At 28.7% G+C, this 12,755-nt stretch overlaps 1 protein-coding gene across 1 annotated transcript; it reads right to left on the minus strand.

Annotated features, from left to right (window-relative positions):
- On the minus strand, window positions 1,964-4,172 carry LOC107623493 (abscisic acid receptor PYL9; the record flags this gene model as incomplete). Its single annotated transcript, XM_016325786.2, is given in 3 exon segments — window positions 1,964-2,656; window positions 3,257-3,472; window positions 4,063-4,172. Coding segments are annotated over 3 exon segments (542 nt in total), but the record flags the coding sequence as incomplete, so codon positions are not given.

Below are 12,755 nucleotides of genomic sequence, written 5' to 3' on the forward strand. Positions count from 1 at the left end.
CAATTTACTAGTAAATTTAAATAAGTGTAAAAATTTTAAATTTTATTTTTTGTATGTAATAATTTATTGGTTAAAAACATATCTTTAAATAAAGTTTAAATAAGTACGAAATAATTTTTGGCCCGCCGAATTAACGGATATTTTGGAAAACAAAAAGAATAAATAGTGTAACTAAACATTTATTAAAAATAAGGTTTAATTATTCTGTCAGTTCTTATAGTTTTATCGAATTTTCAATTAAGTTTTTATATTTTTTTTTTTAATTGAGTTTCTACACTATATCAGATTTTGTAACTAAGTCCCTATCGTGACAAAAACGTTTGAATTAATGGAATATTCTATTTAACTATACAGAATATTCAGTCAAGTGTTATGCAAATTCGTTTTGTTTAACGGAATATTCCGTTAATTCTAACGTTTTTGTCACGGTAGGGACTTAATTACAAAATCTAATACGATATAGGGGCTCAATTGATAAGAAAAAAAAATACAAAGACCTAATTGAAAATTCAATAAAATTATAGAGACCGATAGAGTAATTAAACCTAAAAATAACAAATAAACTAGTACATTATTGGTTCAATTTTTTTCCTTTTTTGAAAGAAAATATATATAGCATGTTTGGAAATTTATTAAAAAAAATAGTAATCTGATTAAGAGGTTTAAATATTATAAATATTACTCTTTTTTTTTTAAATTTCAATCATTTATATAAAATATAATAAAATAGAAATTTAAGATTGGTCTAATTAACAATTAATAAAAGGTATTTAAAGATGAGTTGTATAAATACCCTCAATCTTAGATAATTTAACCTGGTATTTATTTATTTATTTATTTATTTGTGCATATGGGGCTAAATTTGCCACTACAAATGTAAGACAAAAAGATGGTATTCCTAAGAAAACACTCATTCCTACAATTGTGATTGGCATGAGAGTGAGACACTCCAACCCTTCCACTTAAGGAAATGAGTGAAGTCTTTTTCACTCTTTCTTCTATTGGAAATAAATCCTCTCTCAGAAATTTATATAACTTAATCATATGCTAATTTTTACCAAATTCTTTTACAAATCCTTTGTTTAAGCTTGCAACTTTTTCTATTAATATTAATGATAAAAATCTAAAACATGACCAAATTTGTATCAAATTATCACATACATCTTAGAATTATTCATCCTCTCATATGCATCATGTGGTAAACAACTAAACATTATAGGGTAAATGATCCATTTCTTATAGTATAGTGTATACCATATAATGTATCGACAGAAAATGCATGATGCTTAGCAAGAAAGAGACATTTAGTATGGTTGGAAATTTCATTTGGCACATCTTAGACCATTATTAAAAAATGCTAACTAATTAAGTTCCTCTGTATTCCACACATTTTTTGTCATTGGATAGATTATTGTTTTAGTCTTTAATGTTTGAATTTAATGTTTAAAATATTATAATTTTATTCCAAAAAATTCAAATGTACTAATTACTAAATACTATCACATTATTAAATATAGGTTAAATATTTAACATTGTTAGTACTTAGCACAAGAGCAAAAATATTATTGAAAAATTAAACTACTTTTTTCTCTTTAATATAAATGTAAATAGTTTAGTACTATAATTTTGGAGCTAAGGAAAAAACTAATAATAGGAACAATATTATGTCCAATTAAAACCTTTTTTTAAACAAAAATAAAATATTTTAAACATTATGAGCAAATAAACATTAAGGATTAAAATAAGGCTATTACTGAAGCTCAAACCATGGTTTCAACAAAATTGACAAAATTTACTACCCTGTAAATTTTTTCTTTTTTTTTAAAAAAAAAAAAAAAGAGAAAAGATCTGCAAACTATAAATCAAGCATGCCCCTATGTGAATTTGATTGGCTATTCTAAACATAACCCTAAAGAAGGAAAAATTTTGCAAAAAGAGATGCTAACAAAAGGTACAAAACTCATACCAAATTAATAAAGCAATATCCATTAAAATATTGCTATAGTTGCTAATGAAACACAAAACATGAAAGGTGAAAAGACTAAAGAAAATGTCTTCCTTCTCCAACAAAAATATTTACAGAATTAAGTGTTGTAACACACCAAGATGATGATGATCATCATCCACTAAACCCAGGAAGAAGAACATAAGCAAAGAAAATGCAGCTTCCCCATTACCATCTCTAAGTACTCATCATTTGAAGCAAGGATCTCATCATACAAAAGGCGAAAAAAGAGAAACTCAGCTTCGGAAGAGGATTACAGAGCTAAGAACTTTTAGGAGAAATGGTAACAGGGGACTAGTATCCGTGATTATAGAAGAAAAAACATCCAAAACTTCTGCGGAACATGGAAAGTATTAGCTATACTCTTAACATGTCTCCACCACGGATCGTCTAAACCATTGAACCCCAACTTCTTTCGACCGAGGAGGTACTTAGTTACTGGTTGATTGGATCGGTTCGGCCCTGCACAGCCATCCTTTCTGAGACATCAGCCAAAGAGCTAAGGTTGCACCTGATCAAGGCCTCCACAAAGTAGCAAGTTTCGTCCTTGGTGTTGCCATCGGGCACATCCACGACAAACGATTCGATCACCATTGTACCAGGTCTTCCTTCAATGACCTCCGGATGAACTGTGATTATGGAAGAATAGTTCTGCATATTCGACAAAACACGATTAACATCGTAATAGAGATAAACACAAACATATATCAAAACATTGTAGTTTGTGAATCCAACTTTACTTCTATAGTAAGTCGAAAAAAGAAAGTCAACAAAGATTGCAAATACAATACAAAAACGAATCATAAACCCAAAAGATTCAATACCACTGACAAATAGGAGCTCCCGAAATCCAAATCCTTTCAACAAATTCCCTATATACATGATAGGAGAGCCAGGTCAATGACAAAATTTTCTTCCCGTTTCAGGAAAGAAAAGTCAATCATGATCATAGAAACAATGAAGTAAGATCCCAAAAATTCAATCAACCATTATCTTTTATTCATCACTATGAAAATTTAGTATACCCCTGAAAGTGATAGATAAAAAGGAAATAGAGTAAACAACAAAAGCAGGCAAATGATTTATTTGCCATCTCCAACGCTTATTCGCATATCGACACTCTTACTCGAACCAAGTTCTAGATTTCCAATATTGAACCTATATAAGAAGCTAACAATATATTGGTCATCATAATGAATCTAAGAAAGATGCATAAAACAAATGAGGAAGAACAAAGTTTCATAGTCATACCCTCAGCCTGTGATCACCTCCTACAATTCTTATGCCAAGAATGTGTTCTTCATCATCAAGTTGTTCTAACCTCTCAGTGCTGGTTGTAGCTGGAAGACCAGATTTAACATTCACTTCTCTAACACTACCAATGCCAAGGTCCCCTTGCATGATACACCTGCTAACAAATGGTTTATATTTCTGAGGTTGATCAAATCTTCTCACCAGAGACCACACCTAAACAGAGAAAAACAAAATAAACCAATCAGATCAATCAATAATCCATTGTGTTCTCTTTTTTGCTACAATAGTACAAAGTTCACACAATAATGAAACATGTCATCAAATAATCATAAATTCTTAATTTTGTTTACTGAAAAAACAACTCTGCAAAGAGCTACAAGTTAAAGATGTGAAACTCAAATAAGTAATACATATAAAGAAATCAAGCTTTACAGAAATTGATTTTTGATCTTGAGAAATTGGATATGACACCAAAGTTCCATTGAAATCCACATAAACCACCACAAACAAACCGAAAACTTCCATTCATGAGCTGAAAAAACCAACTTTTACAGCACCCCATCAATTGAAATGTCAGAACCTCATAACTAACATACCAAGATGGCTTAAATATCATTGAAAACCAAAACAAGTCACCCCAAAATAGCACATAGTTCAGATCTCTCTTCAAACAAAACCCAAGAAAAAAAAAATCATTTTTTTCCTTCTCTCACAGAACAAATCACAAACACCTAACAGACAAGACAAAACCCAATTCAGAACCAAAAGAAACTGATCCAAAAAGAAGAGTAACAACAACTCACAAGATGAACAGGAGCTCTTATGTGTTTGACAAGTGCAGAAGTGCACTGGTTGTCCCTAGGTTCATGCCTATGGTGCCTCCTTATGTACTGTGCTTCAATGGCACCATAAGGTTCACCACCACCACAACTACCGTTCATCATCACTCACTTTTCTTTCTTCTCCTTCTTCTTCTCTATCTATCTCTACCTATGTAGTTGTTGTGTGAGTGTGTGAAAAGAAAGTTGGTTACTTTCTTTCTTTTTTATGCTTATCTGAATTGTGTATATCTATCTATATATCTATGTATGTGTGTTTCTGAACTTTCCCTCTGATGGGTGTTATTGTTGTTTCTGTTTTTTCTGTTTTTTCTCTCTCTGTCTTTAACTCTTTTTGCCTATTAGATATGGCAGAGGCAACAAGTGGGGTGGGATAAGCTTTGGTTCCACAGAGAGAGAGAGAGAGAGAGTTTGGTGTAAAAAAGTGACAACCTTAGCTTAGCTTGGCAGTCTAACAAAAAATTCATGAATCCACCGACAATGTTCTTATTTTAATGTCTTTTAATATTTTCTAATTTTTTCTATGAATTAATTAATCTGTTATAATTTTTTTTTGTGTACAGTATCTCTCATCTTGGCGAGTTAAGAAGTAATTTGTCGTGAATCTGAATTTTATTTAAAAGTGAATACTCTACCTGATCTCTGATAATTATTTCGAAAAGATTACGAGACAAAAAAAAAAAACACCAACTCAATCATGATCTTTTTTTTTTATTGCTTAGTTTTTGTATAAAAAAATAATATTATTTTTTTTAGCACAGGAATTAATTAATCTCACAAAAGTAAAGTTTATGAGTTGAGTTAAATTTTTTTTGTTAAATATCTCGTTGTCTTTTAAATTTATTGTCAGGAGTCGTTTAGGATTTTTTTTTTCTTTTCTTAAAGACTTGTCATTAACTAATAAATTATATATATAAAATAAAATTCGAATTTTGACACTTATTTAAACGAACAAATAAATTGACTATTTGACCTATTTAGATTGATTATTAATCGGTTACAATTAAACATAGTTTTAGTTTGGTTTAGTAGATAGTCTTTTGTATGGGTTATTGTAATTCTTTTCTCTATGGATTAAATTAATGGTATTGGAGAAATATTTTTAGAAATTTGACTAATATGATTTAGGAGTATCAATTAAAGAACAATTATATATATTAAAAATCAATTGTCATATAAAAATATGTATTTAGTATTTTATAAAAAAAATATACTGTAAATAAGTTTAATTATTTATTTATTATAAATTTAATATTTTATTATAACAAATTTTATTTTTAGTAGTTAATTATTTAGTTAAAAAATATTTAAATTAATATATTAATATATATATAAATGTATATACAAATATATAATTGTGACTAATATTTAGTGTACATTAATTAATAATTAATTTTATATTGATTTCCTATTTTATTTGAATTCAAGGTCCTATATTTATGTCACTTCCTCTTTTTTTTTCTTCAAATATAATAGTATTTATTTTATTATCTTTGATAAACAAAAAATATGTATACTATAGAATAAAGGTTTTAATTAATCTAAATTTAAACGTAATTTTTATTATTGAAACCTAAGTGAGCGCCTTTGCTGACACATCGATCCGACTTCTGGTTTTGATACTATCTGTAATAGTTTAGACCATCTGCTAGCACAATATTGTCCATTTTGTCACACAAGACCTCACAGTTTTATCTTTAACGATAGGGATGATAGTCAAAACTCCTCACACTCACTCATCAAAATACATCATATTATGGAGAAATATCCATACTCTTATAAGGTATGTTTCGTGTCCCTCTCCAACCGAGGGACCTTATATAATATTGTTTTAATTTACATTTGTAATATTTAATATCATTTTGATAATAAAATTTTGTAACTATAAAACTAGAAAGATTTGATATCATATATATCAGCATAATACAAGTAATTTTCTAATTATATATAGTATATGCCAATTGCTTTTTTCTCTTGCCAAAATTGTTAAATATTCTTATGCTCTTAGATCACCTTCTCTATGGGCCATCATTATTGGCCCTTTAAATAATGAAAAGACAAAAGGGATCATCATCATTGACATTGTGTGCATTGTATTTTTATGAAATTAATTAATATTTAATAATAATGAAGCCATACATTGGAATAGATGATGATGGATTTTAGTGGTGATATAATATTTTAAGGTAAAGTATATTTTTTGTCCTTAAAATTGGATAAAAGTTTTAAAAATATTTTTAAATTTTACTTTGTTTCAATTTTGTTCCAAAAGTTTTTTATTTGTATTAAATATATTCCGGACGGCTAATTTTTAAAAAAATTTAAGACTAATTTAACAACAATTTTATAACAACAATCCTCAACACAAGCAAAGCAAGCATAATTTTCATGCATTATTGTTGAATTAGTCTTAATTTTTTTGAAAATTTAGCCGTTAAGGGTATATTTGATACAAATCGAAAATTTTTGGGACAAAATTAAAATAAAATAAAACTTAGAAGTATTTTTAAAATTTTACCAAACTTCAGAAATAAAAAATATACTTTACCCAATATTTTATTTTGTATGCTAGGGTTAGAACTTAAAAACAAAACAAACAGGAAAACCAATGCAACGTTAATTTAGAAAAAGTAAGAAGCAGAGTTAATAAAGTGAAAGTTGGAGTATTATTTTAATGTCATATCATATAAACTTCACTCAAATGGTTCCCAGAATTTGGCAACAGTAATAATAAAAAAAAAAAGTAAAACAATGCCAGTTTTTAAAGATATTTTAAGTCAGATTAGTTTATGATAATGATGATTACGTGGAATAGTTCAAGTCATAAAAGTTGAAAATATATCAATTACATATAATAAAATATATAATAGAATACATACACAATCACACATACATACATACATACATATTTAATAAATAAACATTAGAAAATAAATGAATTTAGATGTGGAAATTAAATGATCATGATCATTATTATAAAATTTTCTCTATTCAATGAATTTCATTAATGTCTTTAACTGCAGCCTTATAAAGTACGTAAGAGTTAAATAAGACTGAGACAAGCACATAAAAGTTAAAACCTAGGGGAAAAAAAATAAGAGAGAGAGAAAAAGATAAGCACATTAAAAAGATAAGGTTTAATTACTCTGTTAATTCCTATAGTTTTGCGAAATTTTTAATTAAGTTTCTATATTTTTTTTCTTTTTAATTGGATCTCAGTATCAATTTTTTTTTCAATGAGGTCCCTACCGTAACAAAATTGTTTGATTTAATAGAATATTCCATTTCTAAATTGAATATTTCCTCAATTTTTTCTAAATTCATAAATTGTGTCTCTTTTTTTATTTTGAAAAAGACAAAATTAACTCTTTACTCTTCTTCCATCTTTTTCGTCTCCCTCCTCTGTTCCTGCCTCTCTCTCTCACCTTCATTCCTCCCACCTCCACCGCACCCCTCCTTCCACTCCAATTCCACCCCCAACCACCTTTCCTTCCACCTCCCAAACTCGATTCAATGACCAGAAACACAAGGGGTTGACGGGAAGAAGGAGTTGGAGAAACTACAGGAGAAAGAGAACATTCGATGGAAGTTCATCGTTTTGGAAAAATTTATAGATGTCGATGCGGCTGAATGGCGGTGATGCTGGCGATGAAGAAGGTCCAAACCCATGCGTTTTCCACTGAAGAAAAGCTCTCGGAACTATGCTGAGATTTTCACTGAATAAAAGCTCTCAGATCTGTTGCGTCGACCTTTGAGACGGCCTCCAACACCATCACATTCAGCTTCTCCACCTTTCCAGATCTGTTGCGTCGATCGAACAGGAGCATCGTCGAATCCTTGTTCCACCACCCTTCACGCCTCAAGAGAGAGAAAGACAATACGACAGAGAGACCACAAAAGAGATATCACATTGCGAGGAGCAAAAAAGGGGTTGAGGAAGAGTGAGGCGGCGAAGGGTGACACGGCTGCTGACATCGTTGTTGGAAGATGTTATCAACGAGCTGCTTTCTTCGTGTCCGTTGTCATTGTTTGCCGTCTCAGATTCGACCTCCGTTCTGCTTCATTTTGCTTTTACCTTTTCTTCTGCTTCATTTTACTTTTACTTCATTCTGCTTCAGCTTCATTTTATTTTTGCTTCATTATACTTCTGTTTTTGAATTGGTTTTACTTCTGCTCAATGATTATGTTAAACAAAATTGATTGTGTAAAAAAATTCTGATTATGTGTTTTGTTTGTAATTAAATGATTATGTCCTGACAAAAATTTTATTTTTGATCATACTAAAAATTAATTATGGCAAAAATTTTAGTTTTAAATTTGTGTTGTATGACCATTTCTGCCATGAAAGAAGGGAGCTTGTTGGTAGAAGAAGGGTGGAGTCAGAAAAAGAGGACGAGAAGATGATGGAGGTGAAGGTGAAAGAAAGAAGAGAAGGGGTAAGGATAAATTAGTAAATTTATATTTCATAAACTTTTTTTAACTTTTACCGTTAATAAGGACTTAATTAAAAATTTTAATATGGTATAAGGACTCAATTAAAAGGAAAAAAAGTATAGAGACCGAATTGAAAATTTCGCAAAACTATAAAAACCAACAGAGTAATTAAACCAATGAAACAGAATCTTTTAAATTGCATATAATATTTTTGGACTCAAAATGTGCATAGTTTATAATTTTAAACTTACAATGAAAATATTATATTTTTTAACTCTTAAGTTTATCTCTCTATACATATACTAACAAAAATATTGTAGAACTCTGATATCTCTTCAAACGTGTGATATATATTGCAATTTTTATTATAAAAAAAATAAATTAAAGCTGACACTATCTTTAATTATACATGTCCAGACCATCATTTTAATTTAATTACACGCCAAAACTTTAAAAACCTATTATCTAATTTACTAAAAATATATTATCTTGTCGTTTTGCTATTTATCTAGCCAGGTGTTTTTATTTGAAAACGAAAATAGCTTCCTATAATTAATTGCTGAAAGAAACTCCTCCTTCTAAAAGAAATTCAAATGATTGGCAATAGTAGTATTAGTGTGTTGGTTAATAATTAAGTATATCATGGATATTTATTAATGAAATATTTTTCTTTTTACAAAATTTAACATTTTTTTTTGTAAAATGAAAAAGGTTATTTTATACTTTCCTTGTTACAATATACGAGTAAACATTTTAAAAATAATCATTATTAAAAAATTTGTTGAAAATTTTCAAATAAATTGTGTTGTATATAATAATAAAAATATTAGAATTGAGGGGGTAGTCCACTATATTATCCACTTGTATTGTACGGGTGAGGTGCAATAAATACTTTATGTAAATATAAAAAAAGAGGCCTGCTACACATATAATTCTTTTTGGTTTACAAGTCTTACAAATTGGCACAAGCCTAATAAAAAATACGCATTACACTCTCAGATTCAAGAATAAATAAACGCACGTTATTCAACAACTTCCTGTTTTCAAAGCACACTACTCACCATACATTATAAATGACTCTTCTTCTTCTTCCTCCATGAAAACGAGTTTTTTTGCCAAATTTAAAGATAATGGAAATTCAGAAATACACTCAAACGATTACAGAAATACACCCAAACGATTACATAAATACACCCAAAGGATTACAGAAATACACCCAAACGGTTACAGGAATTCACCCAAACGATTATAGAAATACACCCAAAGGATTACAGAAATACACCCAAAGGATTACAAAACTACACCCAAAGGATTTAAGAAATACACCCAAAATTCGTTGAAGTACACCTTATGCATAATTCAGAACTCTTTCTCTTTCTCCTCCTCATCTTTTGCTGCTTCTTCTTCTTCAAAAATGATTTCAGAGCTTGATGTCAAAAAACAATGGAAATTGAGAATAACGAAGAAAGAAAACAGAGAGAAAAGCACGTAAATGAAGAAGGGGAAAGAGAAGGCAAGAAACAAAAGAAAAGAAGAAGAAGAAGAAGAGGAAGAGGAAGAAGAACGTGCAGCAAGAAAAAGAAGGTGCAGTGAAAACGTGCAGTAACGGTTGAAGAAAGAGAAAGAGAAGGCAATAAACAAAATAAAAGAAGAAGAAGAAAAAGAAGGTGCAGTGAAAACGTGCAGTAACGGTTGAAGAAGAAGAAAGAGAAGGCAAGCAACGAAAGAAAAGAGGAAGAAAAAGAGGAAGAGGAAGAAGAACGTGTAGTAAGAAGGTGCACAAGACTTGTATAAAAAAACGTTTGTACGTGGAGAATTTCTCAAAAAGAAATTAAAATTATTCGATATTAATCGAAAAAGTTAACTCCTTAATTAATCTCAATATAAAAGAATAAAAGATAGTAAGTTACTAATTTTAAAAATTCATATGTTCCTCCTTTTGAAGAAAGAGCTATCTAGAACACACAAAATCCATGATATTGCAATTTTTTTTTTTTGTCATCAATCAAAGGATAATATTAGATTGTAACGCATCTTTCTTGAAGGTATATCCGAAGCATCTTTCTTTTGAAATAAAACATGTACCCCAAAAAAAATGTGGGTGAGATGTAGCCTTCACTTAACTTATTTACCAATGTGGCCTTTAATTTCAATCCTCAAATTAAATACAAAACAAAAAAGTCTCACATGAATCAAACCTTGTTGTTTTGAAGAACAACTTTAGGGTTTATTTTATTGTCTGACGAATCTACTGGAAACTACACACAATATCACTTAATTGATTTATTAATAGATAATATATATATCTTTTGTTGCCAAATAATTACTACTAATTAATAATTAATAGGAACCATGTGTGTGAGTGTAATTAATTAGTAGGCCCTCTATTTTATTTTTAAAATTATTTAATGATGAGAAATTTAAACACCACAAGTAATTAATTAATAAGCTAAGAGGTGATGAATACGAAAATATTTGATAACTAAAAAATATTAGGCAAAAATAATCAAAACTTATTTTATTTAGTATTTATTAAATAAGGCAAGTTTCGACTATTTTTTTTTATATCTTATTGACATCACCGTGATAAATAATTCAAACTTCATTATCATAAAAGCAAGAAATAAAGCCATATAAAATAGAGTTAATTGAAAAAAAAATAGTCATATTGTCTCTTATTAATCATCCATTCAAATTTTATTTTAAAATTAAACCTTCAATTTGAACACCTAATATTTTTGTCCTATAACAAAAGTTTATTAATAATTGTATAAAAAATATTTTAATTTATTGTTTTAAGAAACAAAAAAGTTGCGATGATAAAAACTAATTTAAATTAGTCAAATAGTTAATTAACTCACTCATTCACTTAAACAAGTATCAGAAATTTTAATTTTATCTTGTATATATAGCAGACTATTAGTTAGTAGTAAATTTTTAAATAAAATTCAAATCTAAGATAGAATAATCATTGGTCTATCAGATTAGCATACTATAAAAAATAAATATAAAAAAAATGCAATAATAAGGATGATAGACGTTAGTCCCATTAATTTAGCCANNAGTTACCACAGTAGTATTAAAAATAGAGAGGGAAAATTATAAACCAAGACGGTTATATCTCTTCATAAAAAATAAAAGAGGGGGTGCTTGCTCCTTTCATGCAAGACCAAATTAATGTATAGTGTATGCTAAGCGATGACAAATATTATCCATAAAAATGTTATTAGGGCAAAGGATTCATTCCAATAGGACAATGTAAACCAGATAAGAGGAGAATCATCACGGTTGAAATAGTGAAAGTTTAAACGTTAAGCATGAAGAAAAATTTATATTTTTGACGGATTAATCCTTAAACAAATATTCATAAATTTTTTTATAATAAAAAATATAGATAAATTAATTTAAATTAAAATTAGGTTTAATTATTCTATTGGTCCTTATAGTTTTGCAAAATTTTTAATTAAGTCCCTATATTTTTTTTTCTTTTTAATTGAGTCCTTGCACCAATTTTTTTTAATTGGGTTTTTACACTTTTTTTCTTTTATTTGGTTCCTGCACCATTTTTTTTTAATTGTGTCCCTATAAAATTAAACTGATTACTGTTAAGAGGGACCTAATTGAAAAAAAAAATTGATGCAGGGACCTAATTAAAAGGGAAAAAAGTATAGGAACCTAATTGAAAATTTCGCGAAACTATATGGATCAACAGAGTAATTAAACCAAGAAAATATCATTCATTTACCAATTACTCTTTCATTGGGTAGCTTTTACAACAATTCTTTTTCTTCCTATGAGGCGTCGTCACAAGAAGGCAACTATCATGGACACAAATCAACACACACTCTTCAACTCCCCACATTAATAATAATAATAATAATAATAATAATAATATTATTATGATGCTATCATTCACCCTTTTTTATCATAAGAAAAAAAGAAATAATGAAAACGAAAAAGAAGTTGAATAAGATGAATGATATTGTGATAAAAGGGTGTCATATTATTTTGGTCCAAAAGGGGGCAGAAATGAAAGAAACCCCCTCCATCAAATAATGCTACGTTTCTTAAATTGAGAAGAAGATGGTGAACCACTACAAGCTAAGTATCTTGCATGTGGACCTTCATAGGACCACGTACCACACCCATATCAATCTTAATTATTTATCCACTTGCATCTTAATTAATTATTATATATATTAAATAAATATTTTATTTTATCT

Source organism: Arachis ipaensis, chromosome B02 (genome assembly GCF_000816755.2).
Source record: "Arachis ipaensis cultivar K30076 chromosome B02, Araip1.1, whole genome shotgun sequence".
In the NCBI taxonomy this organism is placed as follows: domain Eukaryota; kingdom Viridiplantae; phylum Streptophyta; class Magnoliopsida; order Fabales; family Fabaceae; genus Arachis; species Arachis ipaensis.